This window comes from Podarcis tiliguerta (assembly GCF_965153285.1).
Source record: "Podarcis tiliguerta genome assembly, chromosome: 16".
Taxonomy (NCBI): domain Eukaryota; kingdom Metazoa; phylum Chordata; class Lepidosauria; order Squamata; family Lacertidae; genus Podarcis; species Podarcis tiliguerta.
The window spans coordinates 30,074,030-30,094,918 of NC_139549.1; the positions used below are offsets into that span (position 1 = coordinate 30,074,030).

The window sequence follows — 20,889 nt, forward strand, 5'->3', positions numbered from 1 at the left end:
AGTTTATCAAAACTCTGCAGTTTCAGTTTGTCACCATCCTGTTCTAAAATCTCCCAATACTTCGGCCAATTTGCCTCCATATTGAGTCTCTTTACTGCCTTAGCTTCCATTGAAGACAACCACCTTGGAGTTTTGTTTTCCAAAAGATCTTTATATCTAATCCAGACATTGAACAGTGCTTTTCTGACAATGTGAATTTTGAACATTCTATGCACTTTAACTTTGTCATACCATAGATATGCATGCCAGCCAAATGCATTATTGAACCCTTCTAAATCCAATATATCTGTGTTTTCAAGAAGTAGCCATTCCTTCAACCAGCAGAAAGCTGCTGCTTCATAATAGAGTTTTAGGTCTGGCAGGGCAAAGCCCCCTCTTTCTTTAACGTCTGTTAATATTTTAAATTTTATCCTTGGCTTTTTGCCCTGCCAGACAAATTTAGATAGATCTTTTTGCCACTTCTTGAAACAGTCAGTTTTATCAATAATCTGCAGTGTCTGAAACAAAAACAGCATTCTTGGCAATACATTCATCTTAATTACAGCAATGCGCCCCAGTAGTGAGAGTTTCAAGCTAGACCACGTATCTAGATCCTTTTTTATCTCCGTCCAGCATTTCTCATAGTTGTCTTTAAATAAGTTCCCATTTTTTGCTGTCATAGTTATTCCCAAATATTTAACTTTCTTCACTACTGTTAAACCTGTTTCTTTCTGAAACCTTTCATTTTCAATTTCTGTCAGATTTTTTGTCAAAACCTTAGTTTTTGTTTTATTTAATTTAAAGCCTGCCAATTGGCCAAATTCTTGAATCAGTTCTAAAACTTTTTTTCCACTAGATTCTGGCTCCTGCAACGTCAAAACCAGGTCATCTGCAAAAGCTCTTAATTTATATTGTTTAGCTCCGACCTGTATCCCTTTGACCAATTGGTCCTTTCTGATCGTATTCAGCAACACCTCCAGGACCAATATAAAAAGTAGTGGGGAAATTGGGCACCCTTGTCGTGTTCCTTTTTCTATTCTGAACTCTTCTGTCAAAACATTATTTACTATTAATTTAGCTTTTTGTTCAGAATAGATTGCCCCTATACCATTTTCAAATTCTTGGCCTACCCCCATGCCTTGGAGATTCTTCTTCATAAAACTCCAAGAGATATTGTCAAAGGCTTTCTCCGCATCCACAAATATCAGCGCCGCTTTTGTATTTATATTTTCCTGTAAAAGTTCCAAAATATCAATTATATTTCTTACGTTCTCTGATAGATGTCTTCCTGGGAGAAAGCCTGCTTGATCTTTATGAATCTCCTCTGTTAGTACCTTCTTCAATCTTCTCGCCAAGATATCCGCAAATATTTTATAATCCACATTTAACAATGATATAGGCCGGTAATTCCTAAGTTGATGTTTTTCAACGTCTGTCTTTGGTATAAGAGTCACAAAAGCTTCTTTCCACGATTCTGGAGCCTTTTTCCCCTGAAGTATTTCATTACATATTTCTTTTAAGGGTTGAGTTAGCCAGTCTTTCAATGATTTATAATATCTTGCAGTCAGCCCATCAGGTCCCGGAGCTTTGCCTAGTTGCATATTTTGGATGGCACTCTCTATCTCTTGTTCTGTTATCCTACTGCTCAGTTTAAGTTTGTTTTCTTGCGATATTTTTGGTAGCCCATTCACTTTCAAAAATTCTTCTATCTCTGTTTCTTTCTGTGGTTGTTGAGAGTAGAGCTTTTTAAAATATTTTTGAAAAGCACTCCTGATCTCGTTGGGATATTGCAACATTCTTCCTTCAACCTCCACACTTGTAATAGTGTTCATTTTTTGTCTCTTCTTTATTTGCCATGCCAATAACTTTCCACACTTATTTGCCGAATCAAATGTTCTTTGTCTCATCTGTTTGATTTTCCATTCAATCTCTTGGTTTATTAGTTGCATGTATTGTACTTGATACAACTTTATCTCTCTTAATATTTCCTGTGATTTTGGGTTTGTTCTCAATCTCTTTTCACCTTCCTTGATCTTATCCAAAATCTTTTCTCTTTTTTCCTGTTGTAATCTTCTCTTGAGTGCATTTTGTTGGATCAAAAAACCTCTCATAACAGCCTTACTTGCGTCCCATATAATTCTTTTCTCCACCGTAGTGTTCAAATTTATTTCAAAATAATCTTTCAGAGTTTTCTGGGCTTTCTTCACAAATTCCGCATCTCTAAAAAGAGAGTCATTCATCCTCCATCTGAAGGATCCAGTTGGTTGTAAGTTCATTACCATCTTAATAGCGTTATGGTCGGAGCAAGTCTTTGGGCAGATTTCCACCTTATTTATCTTTGGGGCCAGTTCTCTAGTGGTCCAAATTTGGTCAATTCTAGTCCAAGTCTTTTGGGCTTCAGAAAAGAAGGTTCCCTCTCTTTCCAGGGGATGTTTCGTTCTCCAAATGTCAATCAAATCCAAGTTATCAGTCATTTCAAAGAGGTTTCGACAATTGTAAAAGGTAAAGGGAACCCTGACCATTAGGTCCAGTCGTGGCCGACTCTGGGGTTGTGGCGCTCATCTCGCTTTATTGGCTGAGGGAGCGAGCGTACAGCTTCTGGGTCATGTGGCCAGCATGACTAAGCTGCTTCTGGCGAACCAGAGCAGCGCATGGAAACACCATTTATCTTCCCGCCGGAGCGGTACCTATTTATCTACTTGCACTTTGACGTACTTTCGAACTGCTAGGTTGGCAGGAGCAGGGACCCAGCAACGGGAGCTCACCCCGTCACGGGGATTCGAACCACCGACCTTCTGGTTGGCAAGCCCTAGGCTCTGTGGTTTAACCCACAGCACCACCCGCGTCCCTTTTCGACAATTGAGCACCCTACAAAATTCTGTAAAATAAATGGAATGAAGAGACAGCACCGCCCCTGCATGCAAACGCTCATGTACGAACAAATTTGCTGTTATCAAAGCTCTCTGTATTTGTTGAAGAGATGATTGAATTGGGTGTCCAGTTCTAGGCTCAGAAGTATGCTTGCGAAGGCCTGGGCCAGCAAACCCATCTCAGTAGATGCATGACATAAAATTATTTTTTTGCCGCTTTTCTTGTTATTTAACTGTATGTGAGCATGCACTGAAGAATGAGAGAGAGAGTGCACATCATTTTAAAACCACATCTTATGTTTCAGCCAATTTAGGCTTTTATGTTTGAATGGCATATACACTGGGTCATAATGTCTCAGAGAAATCACCCTCATCTTCCCATCAGTCTCCCTCCCTCTTTGTTTTCTATTTCCAGCAGAGTTGTTATCATCCTCATCTTTGGGGAGGGGGAATATTGGGGGGGGGGGGAGCGCAGCAAAACAATACTTCCTTTGGCGCCTGTTCCCAGAGGGGTGAGGTCATCCTCAAAGGCAGCAGTTTTTCAGCTTGGTGGAAGATGACAGAGATTGGATTGATTCATGCCACATGCTAGGCTGAAACAGTGAGCAAGACATATACACTGGACTGCAACAGTGGCTTATTATGACCTGATGAACCAGAGGCTATAAGCAAACAGCCTGGGCAGAAATCAAGCGAGGCCTTTGCGGATAAAAGCTTTTGGTCCTTGCACATGGCAGATGATGGCCATTGACAATCAAGTGAAGCCAAACAGGCCAAAAAAAAAAACAACACACCAATGCATTTGCTCCTTTTTCTGTAATCACTTGTCCCAATCTCCTCAAAGGCTTCCCTCGCAGCTTCAGGAAAACGCAGGGGGTTGCAGCACAGCCCATAGTCCTGCAAAGTGCCAGCTGTGAGGAACAAGCAAAGTAAGCAGTGGCGCAGTTCAATTAATTTGGGACCATAGATTTTGAATGGTCGTGTGGGACCAAGGTGGGTTGTGGGAGAGTCTTTAGGTAGTCAGACTGGAACAGTCCTGGTTGAAGAGGGGAGCAGAAGTGCTTCTAAGTAAATACATACCGTATTTTTCGCTCCATAAGGCGCACCGGACCATAAGACGCACCTAGTTTTTAGAGGGGGAAATCCAGAAAAAAACTTCCCAAACTTGGGTCACCAGCTGTTGTTGGACTACAATTCCCATCATCCTTGACCACTGGTCCTGTTACCTATGGATGATGGGAGTTGTAGTCCAAAATCAGCTGGAGACCCAAGTTTGGGAAACCCTGAGCTAAGCTCAGGCTGCAGTTAAGCCCTGGAATATAAGGCCATCTGAAGCAGAATTTATGGCTTTCAAACGGAAGACAGTCACATGTTGTGGCGTCACTGTGACTCATGAACAAGTCCTCAGTTACATAGTGCCTGAAAGTGTCACCAATTAGGGTAAGAAATAGTTTCTGCCAGCTTTCATCCCTTCCCAACCCTCTTTTGTTTAGCTGATCAATGATTTTGAGCGAGAGGTTCTAAAGCCACACGGAAAGAGGCACTGCCTGTCTTCTTCAAGATAACTATTTCCTTTGCATGTCCAGCCACAAATTGAAAACCAATCTGCAGCAAACAGAATTAATTGCTTTTCTTTATAAACACACTCTCTCTCTTGTCGTCTGCTTCATACATCTGGGTGATTCTGTATTCAGTTCCAGGCAGCAAGCCTCGTGTCTCAGAAGCACTTTTGATGTAGACAGTTTCGATTTCCTTTTGCTCATCAGACCTTTGCTCCTGCTAAAACCTGCTTTTTCCTTTGTAATAGTGCTGTCCATTTTTAAAGCACTGGTTTGGCTTATATAGTCTAATTACTGCATCTTCTGTTCAACCATGATATATTCTACCCCCTGCCCCCAGGAAGCCACCTTCTGTGAGGACAGAACAGAACAGAAAAAAGCGAAGGAAGGCTGGTTACAGATTTTGGGAGGTATTTGGTGTGAGGCTCTCCAAAGCAGTAACTTTCACAAACGACGACACACACCTCTAGAGTGATGACAGATGACCAAGCAGTGATTCCTTCTCTTTGGGGTTGGGATCAGTCTGGACTGCTGCTCAGAGGACAGGTGAGCAACTAGGCATCTTGGGTCCAGGATACCTCTAACATCTTATATCCCTGAGGTCTATAGGCGCATCACTGTTTGTGGTTCCTCATCCCTCCGATGAATGACTCATACGTACCAGGAGCCATAGTTTTAGAAATGTAGGCTCCATTTTATGGAACTCTCCACCGGCTGAAGTCAAACAGGCTCCCACTCTGTTGTTATTTCCAGTCATTTAATCAGAATTCATTTTAAACCATCTTTTCCCTTTTCCAAGTGCGGCATCCCTTGCACACAATTTGGGTGCAGTACAGGCAATTCCCAATTTAAGTGGGGGTTACGTTCCAAGGCACCACAAGCGTATATTTGAAAAGATTCCATCAACAGTATCACGGAAAAATTTTACACGTCACTTGGGAAGACAAGTGAACTAATGCCAGTGTCGAAGCAATGCTTCTTCAACATCAACTTCGTTGGACTGGTCATGTTGTGTGGATGCCTGATTATTGTATTCCAAAGCAACTACTCTACAGTGGAACCTCGTGTTACGGATGGGATCCGTTCTGGAGGCCCGCCCATATCCCGGAACTGACCAAGCCGAAGTGCTGCGTCTGTGCGCCGTGCGATTTAGCGCATGTGCGAGCAGAAAAACTTGGAAGTATCCCATTCCGGTACTTCCGGGATGCTGCGAGACGCAACATGAAAACATGTAACCTGAAGCAGATGCAACATGAGGTATGACTGTATTCCGAACTTACAAATGGAAAGTGTAATGCTGGTGGTCAACAAAAAGAGGTTTAAAGACTCTCTCAAGGCAAATCTTCAAAAATCTAGGATAGACACCGACAACTGGGAAACACTGGCCTGTGAGCGCTCCAATTGAAGAGCAGCCTTTACCAAAGATGTCATGGGCTTTGAAGACGCTTGAACTCAGGACAAAAGGGAGAAATGTGCTAAGAGGAAGGTACGCTTGGCAAACTCTCACCGTGATTAACTCCTGCCCAGAAACCTATGTCCCCACTGTGGAAGGACGTGTGGATCCAGAATTGGCCTCCACAGTCCCTCACGGCCTCACTGTTAAAACTGTGTTCGTGGAAGACAATCTTACTCAGCTACGAATGATCACTAAAGAAGAAGATAGCTTTTAATTAAACAGCAGTAGCAACAAGCTTGGACCAAAGGCAGCGGACTTTTCTGGTGCACTACGCTCCTCACACCATCTGCCCAGAAGGCCAGCTGTTGACACTTCTTGTCTCTGCTTTAAACACACACATAGCAAATAAACTGAAGGCTCCATGTTCATCTTTCCAAACAAGGCTGAATTCCTTATAGAGCTGCAAACCATTTCCTCAAAAGAAATCAAGGCTCCAGTAAGAATCTTAGAAAATATAGGTGACTCATTTCCTGGCAAGCCAGACAAAAGAGTTTTGGCAGGGTCCCGGAAAAAACTGAACGGGAAAGCAGGAAGCAAATGAAAATTTAAATCTTTAATGGGGGAAAAAACCGTATCACAGAAATTGTCCTGCTACAATTTTGTGTCAAGGGGACTTGATGTTTTCTTTCTTCATAAACAAGGTGGTACTGCGATATAAAAAGTTATTTTCTCAAGCAAGAGGTCCTCACTTCTTGCCAAGGGCTGTCAGTTGATCAGTCCAAGCAGTAGAAGGAAATACTCCAATGTTTCTGGCCAGGGTGCTGCTATTATGATGGTCTGTAGGTGGATGGAATTCGGAGCCAGTCTTTTAGCAGCAATCCCTGTTGCTCCGTCTGCAAAGATCATTTAAATATTCTAGGCAGGCTCCCAGGGAGGGTGTGGTCTGTACATCGGAAGTGGAGGACTGGCCACTTTATTTGGGCAACTTTCGCCAAGAGGTGGTTTCACTGCTTTTGGATACCGGCCCAGGTAGCACATAACAATAACCCATCATTAGCAACTTCTGGTGCCCAAAAACCAGTTCACTCCTTTTGCTCCACCCTGCCAGTCTGGGGGAGAAACGAACCACAAAGCTTGATTCAGTATTATGTTAGAATCAGAACTCAGTTTGCTTCTCCCAGAGGGGACAAGGCAGAACAGAGAGGAAGCGACTAAGCAGCACACTGCTTGTTCAGAGTAAGCCATGGTTTATTACTGACTACGGTTTACTGTTACATGTGAACACGGCCAATGAGTAAAAACAAATGTAATCAATGACAGTCTAGCTAGTGTCTTTCTTTTATTACAACTTCTTGCTAACAGCAAGTCCTTTTGATTGATTTCCTGCAATCCAGACAGCTAGAAAAGTTCCACATATCTGTGCCGGTGGTGGTGGGGATACTTCTTTTCTTTACCTATAAATATAATTTTTGAATTATATGAAAATAGAAATACATATATACATAAGCAAACTTGTCTCCATTGGACTATAAACTGGCATTCACTCAGCCAATGCTTCTAAGCAATGTGGGGCTCCAGACACACCTTAACTCTGCCCATATTTAGCAGAAAGGGCAGAATGCCCATTGCACAGAAATGTACACAGTGACTGCTGAGCAGCCATTTTTGTTAATGAGGATAGTAGGTTTAGGAGGGGCTAGCTTCAAGCAGAGAGAAGGCTCAAACTGCTCCTTGCTGACCGATTCCTCTCCAAATGGCATCTTCTAGCTGATTCTCCTCCTAAGGGTCACCCCAAAGGGTCAAAAGCACTTGGAGGGAACTTGCAAATGATTAAAATTGTGGGCAAAGGAGTGAGCAAACCCTCCAGTCTGGTCCCTGTGCTTCTTAAAGTGAGAGGTCATTTTTCTGTGTCCTAACTGGGCTGCAACCTCTTCATGCTGCAACATCAAAAACGAGGGGGGACAGTGTAGCTTTGATTTGTGCCTGCAAGCAGAAGTTCTGAACTGAACTGATGCAGATCCCTCCGTCAAACCTGGTAGCTCAGAGCTGTATTCCTAAGAGAGGACGCTGGACTGCTGCAGCTCTGTTATGATCCCAGAGCCCACAGAGAGAAGGGGTGGATGCTTCTAGGCAGCAGTAAGGTTGCTCTCATACAGTGCAGTAGGTGGTGTGAAATGGAGGGCGGATGCTCAGGCGGTGTTTACAAATTAAAACTGGGAAGGCGTAAAGGGTTATGCGTCTCCTGCAACAAGGGTACAGCTCTAATGCTCTCGCCGCCTCCTCTGAAATCTGGCAATTACCCATTTAAGCCGGGAATAGAACCTCACTCATTCATCTGTTTTTAGCATCCTCTCGTGTTCTGCTGATAAATCTACTGAGCAACAATGCATTAAGAGTCCTCCTTGAATTAGGGAGCCCAGCAGCTCACTGAAAAAGCAAAGCGGTTCTTCCTGAGAAGGGCTCGAGAGAGAGAGAAAGGCCAACGAAATCTGACTTAAACCATGTTAGGGAATTGTCTTGAACTGGTTGGGTTTCGTTTTCTTTGCCTGCTGCAGGAGAGATGTACAACTTGGGCTTTCTCTGTCCAGAGTCCAGGCTTGGTTATGGTTGGGTTTTTGGTCCCTACCAGGAGCTGAAGTCCCCAAAGCCTGTGCTCTTCTTCTCTTTCTTTGCAGCTGTGCTGGTGGACGGCCCATCATCTTCAGCCACTCGCTTCCTGTAACAGAAACCACACTGGTCAGGGCTCAGGCTGCGAGCCTAACCCCACCCGCCTGGGGAAATGAACCCCAATGAGTTCAACCGGACTTCCTTCTGAGTGCATGTGGCTAGGATGAAGAAGAAGAAGAAGAGTTTGGATTTGATATCCTGCTTTATCACTACCCGAAGGAGTCTCAAAGCGGCTAACAATCTCCTTTCCCTTCCTCCCCCACAACAAACACTCTGTGAGGTGAGTGGGGCTGAGAGACGTCAAAGAAGTGTGACTGGCCCAAGGTCACCCAGCAGCTGCATGTGGAGGAACGGAGACACGAACCCAGTTCCCTAGATTACGAGTCTATCGCTCTAAACCACTACACCACACTGGAGGGCAGCCCTTTTTATTTACATCTTCTCCCCCACCCATCAATCCAAAGAGCAGCACTCCTCCCTCCTCTTGATCCTCACAACCATCTTGTGAAGCAGGTTAGGCTGAAAACGGGTGACTGGTCACTCAGTACTGTTACTGCATAGGGTGTGTGAATCTGGGCCTCCCCAATGAAACCACGGTGTGGGTGTGGCTTTCCCATGAACACATAAAGCTTCTGTATAGTAAGACGACTTGTTCACCCAGTCTCGTACTGTCCAGTGGAGCATCTGAACACTTGCGAGTCCTCCAGACGTTTTGAACAACAACTCCCATCAGCCACAGCAGTTGTGCCGTGTAGCTGATGGGAGTTGAAGCCTAAAACATCTGGAGGGCAGCAAGTTGGCAAATGCTGGTCTACTCCGATCAGCAGCACACTCTATGGAGTCCCCGACAAAAAGTCCACCTGAGATTCATTTTTTAGTGTGATGCTGGGGATTGAACCTGCCGCCTTCAAAGCGGAAAGGTTGGGCTCTAACCCTTAGCTATGTCTCAGTCCCCATTGCTCAACAGCAGAGTACTGACCTCTTCTCTTGCTCAAAAACATGAAGAACCTGAGGTACTGTTTGCTTTTTTAAAATTATGTATTTCGTAGATTTATATCCTGCTTTTCGACTAATGGTAACAATAATTTTTTTATTATTTGTACCCATCTGACTGGGTTGCTCCAGCCGTTCTGGGAGGCTTCCAACAAATATAAAAACATCCAATATTAAAAACTTCCTGATACAGGGATGTCTTCAGTTGCACAGTCATTTATCTCCTTGACATCGGATGGGAGGGTATTCCACAGGGATGCAACTCCTGCAAAGGCCCTCTGCCTGGTTCCCTGCAACTTTAATTCTTGCAGTGAGGGAACCACCAGAAGGTCCTCGGAGCTGGACCTCAGTGTGGCTAGTCTGGGTGGGTGTTGGCCTTGAGCTGGCCAAGAATACCAGCTGGCCTTGGAAGCCCCAATGTATTGCAAAGCTGAGGCTGCTTTCATCTCACACTCCATCCTACTCTTAGTGCCTTTGCTCAGGGAGCAAGCAGTGCTGAGTTACCCAATGGGCAGACAAAGTAGTTGCTTAGGGCACCAGCGAAGCAGGAACACACACACAAATTGAGAAGTTTTTGAAAGGATTTAGTATTTTTTTAAAAGCACCAGTATGGATATCATGGTGAAAACCAGAACTTTGTTAGACTTCCTTATACTCCATTGTGCTGTCTTTCCCCATTTCCCCCTGTTCTCTTTTTATCGTTATGTATCACCACTGAAACCAAACCAAAAAAGAAACCAAGGGGCCATCCTACCAATGTAGATTTAAAGACTGTGAGGAAATTGGTACAGCACAAGACTCTTAATCTCAGAGTCATGGGTTCGAGTCCTACCACACTGGGCAAAATATCCCTATATTGCAGGGGTTGGACTCGATGACCCTCGGGGACCCTTCCAACTCTACAAACTATTCTATGAAATCAGATCCCATCATGGGTTGCATATAACACGAATACATATGCATTTTGGCACACGCATCAAGTCTCCTGTCATTTCAAAAAAGTAAAAAGTTGTCTTTCCATTTCTCGTTGGGTTCATTTTGAATTACAAATGGGGTATCGTAATCTTTTCAGTGCTTAAAAGGTAAAGGGACCCCTGACCCTTAGGTCCAGTCGTGGCCGACTCTGGGGTTGCGGCACTCATCTCGCTTTATTGGCCAAGGGAGCCGGTGTACAGCTTCTGGGTCATGTGGCCAGCATGACTAAGCCGCTTCTGGCAAACCAGAGCAGCGCACAGAAATGCCGTTTACCTTCCCGCCGGAGTGGTACCTATTTATCTACTTGCACTTTGACGTGCTTTCGAACTGCTAGGTTGGCAGGAGCTGGGACTGAGCAACGGGAGCTCACCCTGTTGCGGGGATTCGAACCGCCGACCTTCAGATCGGCAAGCCCTAGGCTCTGTGGTTTAACCCACAGCGCCACCCAAGTCCCACTTTCAGTGCTTAGGAACTCTTGATCTGTGTGCAACGCTGGATTTCCTAGGAAAGGCAGCAGCTAAACCCTTCAGCTCCCACCACCACCCACCCCTGCTATTCCTGACTCCTCCTGAGGCTGCCACCATCTCCTGCTCACACTCACAGTCGTCTAATGACTAAGTGCCCAAAGGGGGGGCAGGCTATGGACTCCGAATGTTCCTCGCATCAAGCCACACTCTCCCCTTTTAAAAAACGGAACTTAAGACTGGAAGAGAGGAGTGAAAGAGAAGCACGCCAGAGGAGCCAGACTCCCTGCGAACAGGCATCAATTATTTTCCCTCCGAATCTTCATGGCAAACCAAGACTGGAGGAGAAAAAGCAATTTTAAACTCAATGGGCTCCTGGCATGGCTTCGTATCAGAGGCAGGAAGCAACATCGGTCAACGAAACATCACACCTTCGCCTCAGGCTCTTTGTCTTCAACTGGTGGGCCCTAGTCTAATCTAAAGTGGATCACATCAGGGTAACTGCCATCAATTCTCTCTCGTTCACTCGCTCAAGTTTTTTCCCTCTCTCATTCGTTCACTTTTTATTTTTTAAGGGAAGGAGAAAGAGGCAGGAGGAACTTTGGTGAAAATGGGCTCTCCTCTGCAAACCTCCCCAAGCGTTCCAGGCATTTTAATACTTTATAGTGATTTACTGGGATGAACCCTTGAGCCAGCACTATCATGAGGGAAAGGGGAGACAGGGAGGCCCACCCCTTCGGCTCCACTCAGCTGCCATTTGCCTCCTTCCATCCAGAGATGGGCATCTACAGCGATGGAGGAACCATAAGTCCTAGATTCCTAGCTTGCTTTCTTTTAAAAGTATGTTTCTAGGACCCTTGTACCTACGGGACCACCTCTCCCGGTATGCCCCACGGAGGACCTTAAAGTCCATAAATAGCAGCACCCTAGAGGTCCCGGGCCCTAAGGAAGTTAGATTAGCCTCAACCAGAGCCAGGGCCTTTTCAACACTGGCTCCGGCCTGGTGGAACGCTCTGTCTCATGAGACCAGGGCCCTGCAGGATCTGATTTTTTTCCGCAGGGCCTGTAAGACAGAGTTGTTCCGCCTGGCCTTTGGCTTGGAGTCGATTTGATTCCCTCCCCCTCTTTCTTTCTCCTTTTTCCTCCTGTGATGAGGCTGCATTTTAATGTTTTAATGTTGTGTTTTAATCTTGTTTTTAAGTTGTACTCATTCAACTTGTTTTTATCCAAACTACAAGAAAGAAGATTCCACCTAAACATTAGGAAGAACTTCCTGACAGTAAGAGCTGTTCGACAGTGGAATTTGCTGCCAAGGAGTATGGTGGAGTCTCCTTCTTTGGAGGTCTTTAAGCAGAGGCTTGACAACCATATGTCAGGAGTGCTCTGATGGTGTTCCTGCTTGGCAGGGGGTTGGACTCGATGGCCCTTGTGGTCTCTTCCAACTCTATGATTCTATGATTCTATTCTATGATATTATTGCTTGTTAGCTGCCCTGAGCCGGGCCTTGGCTGGGGAGGACGGGGTATAAATAAAATTTATTATTATTATTATTAGTAGTAGTAGTAGTAGTAAAACTTGTGATACGAGACAGAAAATGTTCTTATTTTGTGTGCTTGAGAGAGAAAATAACCTGCTGATGTCAGGGACTGTGCTGAGGAGGGCAGCAATGAGGAGGAACGGTGGGAGCCCTCCCCCCCCCCCCGAACAGGATCCTGAATCTTCCCAGGAGCAGTGGGACAGTACAGATTTGGAACAGTGGAATGCAGAGGGACATAGTTCAGAAGACAGAAGAACTGGGTGGTGAACAGCTAGGACATGGGTGGGCAACCTAAGGGCTGTGGGCCGTATGCGGCCCATTCGCCTTTTCAATCCACCCCGCAGACGGTCCAGGAATTCTACATAAGTAGAATGTGTCCTTTTATTTAAAATGCATCTCTGGGTTATTTGTGGGGCACAGGAATTCGTTCATTCCCCCCCCTTCAAAATATAGTCCGGCCCCCCACAAGGTCTGAGGGACACTGGACCGGCCCATGGCTGGAAAAGGTTGCTGACCCCTGAGCTAGGAGAAGAACTGAACGAGAGAGAAAGAGTTAACAGATTCACTTTCACTGGAAAGCGTCCATCCGCTCAGCCCAAGGTCAAGGAGAGCAGATAAGGTGGAAGCTCAGAAAAAGCACAGTGCTTTTGAGATCAGGTTGCAAGATGCAGAGGTGACGGGGGTGACTAGGGGGGATGTGGGTGGAACCCTTAATTGGGAGCACCTTCATCCTAGCAATGGATTCTCTGTTCTCTTACTGTGCTCAGTAAACTTTCTAATTGGTAAGAGACTCCTATTGCTTTGTTCTGCTTATCTACTGCTGGGGGGCGGGGGGAGCCAAGTCCCTGAAGCCTGACAGCTACTCACTTTCACTGTTTTACTCAAACACTACTGATATAAATCTAATAATAATAATAATAATAATTACTCTTGTCCCCTCTCGCCGCCTCCTGAAAACATTCCCATCTCCAACACATTCAGCTTTTGAAGGTTGCACATGACACCCTCCCTGATATCCTGGAGAGTGTGCTGCCAGTCAGAGTTGACAACAGGTAAAGGGTAAAGGGACCCCTGACCATTAGGTCCAGTCGTGGCCAACTCTGGGGTTGCGGCGCTCATCTCGCTTTATTGGCCAAGGGAGCCAGCGTACAGCTTCCGGGTCATGTGGCCAGCATGACTAAGCCGCTTCTGGCGAACCAGAGCAGCACACAGAAATGCCGTTTACCGTCCCGCCGGAGTGGTACCTATTTATCTACTTGCACTTTGACGTGCTTTCGAGCTGCTAGGTTGGCAGGAGCAGGGACTGAGCAACAGGAGCTCACCCCGTTGCGGGGATTCGAACCGCCGACCTTCTGATCGGCAAGTCCTAGGCTCTGTGGTTTAACCCACAGCGCCACCCGTGTTGACAATACTGGGGGCCAAAAGGCAAACAGTCTGATCTTGCCTACGTAACAAAGATGCGGAGCAGTTTCACTTCTCAAGTTCAGTCGCGCAACTCACGCTGCAGCTATGTTGATGTACTTCCCGACACCCTCCCGGTACGTCTTCGGAATGTGCTGCTCCTTTTTTGGGACGATGACTTTGGTCTTCTCCTTGGCTGCCTCCTCCTCTTGCTGGGCCTTCTCTCTCTCTTTGGCAACCTTTGAAGAAGGAGGGGGGAAAAGACACAAGAGCAGGTAAGGTCCCGAAAGGCACGATATCAAACAGACCAGAGGGCCATCTATCTAGATATCAAGAGCCAGCGTGGCGAAGCGGTGAGCGTGCTAGACTAGGACCTGGGAGGGCAGAGTTCAAATCCTCCCACTGGAATGTGTTAAGATAATTACAGGATAGAAAATAGAGGGAGATGGAAAGGAATTGCTGAAACAATGAATAGAAGTGGAATACAAAAAGGGAGGTGTGAGGAGGTCGTTGAAATAAGTGAATGAAAGAAAGGATATTGAAATTGTTTGAGGCGTTTTAAATTGTTTTTGTTTGGTTTTGTTGGGTTAATGTGTTAGTGTTGTGTGGTGTCTTTGTATTGTATTGTATTCTTTTTTTATCTTGTTTTCTGCTGTGTTTTTTCTTTTCTTTTTTTGTGTAGTGTTCGAATTGCTGGAAAAGTAATAAATATTATTTAAAAAAACAAACAAATCCTTCCACTCGGCGATGAAGTACAGTGGTGCCTCGCGAGACGAAAAGAATCCGTTCCGTGAGTCTCTTCGTCTAGCGGTTTTTCCGTCTTGTGAAGCAAGCCCATTAGCGGATTAGCGCTATTAGTGGTTTAGCGGCTATTAGCGGCTATTAAAGGCTTAAGGGATTAGCGGATTAGCTGCTAAAAGGCTATTAGCAGCTTAGTGCCTTAGAAAAAGGGGGTGGGGAGCGGAAAAAAAACCCCCAGGAATCGCAAGGCATTTTCGTCTTGCGAAGCAAGCCCATAGAGAAATTCGTCCTGCGAAGCACCTCCAAAACGGAAAACCCTTTCGTCTAGCGGGTTTTCCGTCTTGCGAGGCATTCGTCTTCTGGGGTACCACTGTACACTTGAGTGGCCTTTGGCCAGTCACATATTGACTGCCTCTCATCTTGACCCCCTTCACAGGGTTTGCTGTGGGGGAATTAAATGAGGAGTGGGAGAACCACGCCTTGAGCTCCTCACAGAAGAAGGTGGGATATAAATGCAGAAAATCAACAACTAAAATAGTCAAAAGATGGGATCGTCCACACTTTTTAGGAGGATAAAATGGAACAGAGGGGGCAGAACTATGTACTCCACCTTGAGCTCATGGGGGGGGGGGGAGGAAGGTAAGAGAGAAAGGTAATCAGAAAGAAGCAAGTAAACTGCAAAACAATCTTGCCTAAAGGGCATGTCACGCCCAAATGTTGTAAATAAATAAAATCCGATTAAGTCAGGTTTTCTTCAAATTCAAAAGTGCAGACACAACCAAACACACACACACAGAACTAAGGGCTGCCTAGGGAGGTATTAAATTAATTTCCTGCTTGAGTGGCTCTCTGTGCTAGCCTGCTTATAGGTCCAAGTTTCCATCATCACCTGAGCATCTGCTTCTTCATATGGATCAACGAAAACAGTCGTCGACGTGATTTTTATTTCTTCCTGGGGACAAAAGGAGACGAGAGGGTGGGTTAAGTATATGGTGCGCTCCACGGATCAGTGCCACGACTCCTGAACTTTGGGCTTAAAGTGTGCTCAAGCGCAGGAGTGGCGGAGGACAATGAAGTCACAAAGTTCAGGCGAGTAACCTGTTGCTGCAGGTGACGCTACCTTGGGACGGTCCGTTTTGGGATCACTCTCCACGTTCTCCATTGCTGTCAGCGTCTCAAAGCCACCGACCACTCTGTAAAAGAAAAATAGACAATCTGAGCGGAGGGATAAAACAAAGTGGGGAGAAAGAGGGGGCGGAACGCATCGTTCCAAAAACATTTGCGACATTTCTGTCACCTTCATAAAGCTATCATCTACTTTAAAAAAATTTCACCTATGAACCTTTTCTTTTACTTCTTTATTTTTTCTTTGTTCTTTTTTTCTTTTTTTCTGATATCTTATCTTTCATTTCACTCCTTTATTGTGAATAGCATTTTATAGAGGTATAAAAAGGTAAAGGTACCCCTGCCCGTACGGGCCAGTCTTGACAGACTCTAGGGTTGTGCACTCATCTCACTCTAGAGGCCGGGAGCCAGCGCTGTCCGAAGACACTTCCGGGTCACGTGGCCAGCGTGACGAAGCTGCTCTGGCGAGCCAGCACCAGCGCAGCACACGGAAACACCGTTTACCTTCCCGCTATAAAGCGGTACCTATTTATCTACCTGCACTTAAGGGTGCTTTCGAACTGCTAGGTGGGCAGGAGCTAGGACCGAACGACGGGAGCTCACCCCGCTGCGGGGATTCGAACCGCCGACCATGCGATCGGCAAGTCCTAGGTGCTGAGGTTTTACCCACAGCGCCACCCGCGTCCCAACCATTTATAGAGGTATAAATAACTGTAAATATGAAAAGAGGCAAAGTATTCTCTAATTTTTTTCCTTGGTTATATGTATTTTCTTTTTCCTTTGTATTTTCTTTTGTTGTAAATATGTATGTTTTCTAATTTGTACTTAATAAAAATTATTTAAAATTTTTTAGGGGGGGGGAGCTATCACTTTAACGCGGACTTTGTGATTTTTTGTTGTAGGCCAACACGACTACTTTCGCTTTCCTGTTATTTTAGATTTTCATGATGTTGCATGTATTTTAGTCGCTATCTGGAAGAGGATTTGAACACTGGAAAAGCGACGCAAAGGCGCTCTAAATAAAATTTATAAAAAATACCCCCAGGGAGCAAACTTTGGCCACCCAGTGGAAGGAAATAATCCTGCTCAAGTTTCTGTTTGAATGATACATGGTTCAGTCCTCTGCAAGGCAGCAAGAAAACACAAAGATCAGTCGATAGGGTCCTAATCTCTTCTTGACCAGGCAAGGGAGAAGACTTAGGGGTGTGAGTCTTTCCACCATTCACAAATGGTTTCTATGTGCTTTAGAAAGTTCACAGCAGCAGCAGCTCCTTTTTATGACGATGCTTCAGGCTGACAGCAACAGAAGAAGCCTTTACGCGATGCTGAAGACACAAAGCTCATCCAACAGATGTGCTCTACATTTTTAATTGCCCCTGATTTAAGTCCTGAAGCCTTCTCTCACAAATAAACTCAAGCTTTCTTATTGGGGATCTTTATTTTAATTGGGCTTTAATAATCCAAAAAATCCAGAATATCACATGCTGGCTGCCTCCAAAAAAGGGGGAGGGGGGGGAAAACCCTTTTTAGGACCCAAATCAAACAACCCCTCCCTCAAACCCCACTCTTCAGAAACACATGGTTGAGTGTGGACTAGAGGGCCTGGTCTCCCAGGACCTGGTGTTGTAAATAAAAATATGCCCTTTTCCCTTATGGGGTATCCAAGAGCCCATATAGAGTCCTTACATAGGTTCCCTATTGGTAGGAGAAAATAACAGAGGCCAACCAGAGAATATTGAGAAGCAAAGCAGCTAGTAAGCTTGATCTTTATTGATCTGTTGCAACAGGGTGCTCCCCTCACACGCAGGAGAGGAAGAGGACCCCCAAAATTGCTGTGCAAGGGCTTATAAAGACTTTTGAAATTCCCATTCTGTAGATCAAGACCACCCCCAGAAACATTATGCATACATCACAGAAGGGGTGTAACCTAAGACCACCCCTCAGATCCCACCTACATCACAAATTTAAATGTTGTTTTTCTCCTTGTCACAGTTTATCTCCTGTCTGGCAAGTTACTTGATTGGATTGCCTGGGGTGCCTGGCCATTCTTTTGTAGTGTTAAAATACTTATTTCCTGGGCCAGGTCACAGGCTCACACCTTATTCAAACAGACATATCTTGTGAGACAGGATTTGTGAGGAAAGAGACAATGGGGAGGCTTTTCCAGTTTAACCTTGCAGAGAAAGGATTTGGTCAGTTGGTCAGTTTAGGAATCAAAATGGTTCCAGGTTGGTCTTCTATGTATGTGCAGTTATGAACATTACCATATATTTAATACCATAAAATTCCTATCACACTGGTATGACACTCAAACCACTCCACCACATGGTATTCATATTCAATGGTATTAATCATATTATTAATAACAATGATTCATATTATTACTAATTACCAATTCTGAATGCTGTTATTTGTACAGCTGCCAAAAGGCCAGGCCTTGTCAAGGCCCCAAAGTCTCTACGCTTATCCCTACATTCAGGGAGAGACCTTCGTCTGCTCTGCTGATATCTGTGCCTGAGACGTTTTTCCTTCCACTTGTGTGTTTTTCTCTCTTGCCCCTAAATTATATCAATTAAGCAGCTTGCCATATTGTGCTGGCTGGGGCCCAAGGCAAAACACAGTTTCCTGCTCAGGAGACAATGCAAAATAAAATAAATAAAGTCTCTGGAATGCTTTAGGGAGAGAAATGAAAACACAGAGCAGAAGGAAGGGGGGAAGGGGACTTGCCTGAGCAAGAAAAATCTACATGTCCGCTTGGCAAATCTGTGTTTACCGGGGGGGAAAGTATTTTAAGATGTTGATCGGAAGTATGGCACCCTCTATAGCTGGAGGAGCCAAATTCTGAAGGTTGATATTAGGGCTGCCTAGAACTCAAAAGATTCGTTTGCAGATTTCCAGTGCGTGCAGCAAAATACATTCGTTACGCAATGACCCATCAGCCTCAACCAGCATGGCTAGTGGCCCAGGATGATGGGAGTTGTACCTTTGAAGGTGACCCGGAAACTACAACTAATCCAGAATGCGGCAGCCAGACTGGTGACTGGGAGACCATATAACACCGGTCTTGAAAGACCTACATTGGCTCCCAGTACGTTTCCGAGCACAATTCAAAGTGTTGGTGCTGACCTTTAAAGCCCTAAACGGCCTCAGTCCAGTATATCTGAAGGAGCGTCTCCATCCCCATCGTTCTACCCAGACACTGAGGTCCAGCACCAAGGGCCTTCTGGCAGTTCCCTCACTGCGAGAAGCCAAGTTACAGGGAACCAGGCAGAGGGCCTTCTCGGTAGTGGCGCCCTCCCTGTGGAATGCCCTCCCACCAGATGTCAAAGAGAACAACAACTACCAGACTTTTAGAAGACATCTGAAGGCAGCCCTGTTTAGGGAAGCTTTTAATGTTTGATGTATTACTGTATTTTAATATTTTTGGGGAAGCCGCCCAGTGGCTGGGGAAGCCCAGCCAGATGGGCGGGGTATAAATAATAAATTATTATTATTATTATTATTATTATTATTATTATTAGGTCTGCAGGGCCACCATTGACCCATCCCTGGTTTACATGCCCATGAAGATCACTGGGCGAACTTGGACCAGGCATGGTCTCTCAACCTGACCTACCTCACAGGTTGTTGTGGGGCTCAAAGGAGGAGGGGAACCACGTACGGCACTTGGATGAACAGGCAGCATATAAATGCAACAAAGCATTGTGGGAACTATGGAAGCTGCCCCAAACTGCATTAAAACACACTGGTCCATCTATTTCAGTACAGTCTTCCCCAGGGGTTGCCAACCTGGTGCCCATGGGCACCATGACACATGTAAAGCCTCTCACTTGTGGCCCTAGGCAGGAATAGCGCACTCCAAGCTTTCATAAAAAAAACACAATAAGTCTCTAGTCCTTCTAGGAAGTGAGTTATGGGGCAAAAAGTGTAGGTACCTCATAAGTGATTTTTGTGATTTGAAAGTGAGTGTGATGTGGCCACGTTATATATTTTTCCTGGTAGTGAGGTATGTTCCCTCTTGTTGTTAAATAGCAGGACCATTGGGGGGGGGGGGTGTAAAATAAATATTGTGTGACCAGCAGGACATAGCTGACTTCCCATGTTTTCCAGTCTCTAAATCGACCACTGACACACACTCCTTCTCTTCTCCCACATACATTTTGGGCTGGCTTCCGGCTTAAGAAAAACGTATCAATCACTTCCTAGCACAAAGCTATTAAAGCAGCGTACAAGATAAAAAACACAAGTTCTGACAACAATAAAATAATTCGGGAGGACTCTAAAAACGATAAAACAATCTCTGCTAATTGTGAAAACGCTAGTGCAATGTTGGCAGATATGCCATCAAAGACAAGGCTATACCTCAGGGAAAGCCTTTTTAGAACAGAAACGTCTTCAGTGGATGCCTAAACATCATGACATAAGGTGCTGGTCTGATTCTGGCTGGTCACAAATTCCAAAGAGCTGGAGCTACAACACTAAAAGCCTGATTTCTAGTACAGGCTAAGAGAACCTCTGGGATCTAGGGTACTCTCAGTAACGTCCCTTCTGCACAGTTTCCCATGAAGGGACACATGGAGCAAGGTGGCCCCTTACATACTCTGCCCCTGAGCTTTTCAGGGCTTTAAATGCCGAAAGCAAAACATTGAACCTCCTGGCAGTATTTTGGCAGCCAGGGCAGCTCCCTCAGCAGGGGTGCTATCTGGTGTCTGTCATTGAATTCTGCGCAATAGTGATGCAGAGCAGATTCCAATGTATAGTAAGCAGAGTAAAAACTTTAAACACATTGCATGATTCCCAAAAAATAGACCAGAGGCAATTGTATTTAATCCAGCAGAGCTTTACTGCTACTGAAGGCAAATGAGCATAATGGTCACAAATCCAATACATTCAGGATTGGCACTGTCCGTAAGAAATCCAGTTGCAGCAGAACTTAACTTAAACTTACAATAACTTATAACAAGTCTAAACCTTAACACTATAGCATGGGCATATACAGAATACCACACCAGACAGAAAAGAGATAGAAAGAGGAAAGTGAAAACCAGGCTCCTTCTGGCCTTTTTATTATAGTCAGTGTGACCTTGACAGAAGAGATAACGGAACCAGTTTAAGCCAGCTGTACTCAGCTTCTCTGAAGGAATAACCCAAACATCATGAAGTTTCAGCTTGTTTCTTTCAC

The 20,889-nt window shown here is 45.1% G+C and overlaps 1 protein-coding gene across 1 annotated transcript in view; it reads right to left on the reverse strand.

Moving 5' to 3' along the window:
- Nucleotides 1-6,397: 6,397 nt before the first annotated feature.
- The window catches only part of PPIL2 (peptidylprolyl isomerase like 2), a 78,542-nt gene continuing 64,050 nt past the window's right edge, over nucleotides 6,398-20,889 (reverse strand). Inside the window, exons 17-20 of the mRNA XM_083418326.1 lie at nucleotides 15,703-15,775; nucleotides 15,472-15,534; nucleotides 13,941-14,080; nucleotides 6,398-8,520 (exon numbers count right to left, since the gene is read on the reverse strand). Of these exons, the coding sequence (XP_083274452.1) occupies nucleotides 8,427-8,520; nucleotides 13,941-14,080; nucleotides 15,472-15,534; nucleotides 15,703-15,775 (370 nt within the window). The 3' untranslated portion in view covers nucleotides 6,398-8,426. The remainder of the gene's footprint in view (nucleotides 8,521-13,940; nucleotides 14,081-15,471; nucleotides 15,535-15,702; nucleotides 15,776-20,889) is intronic.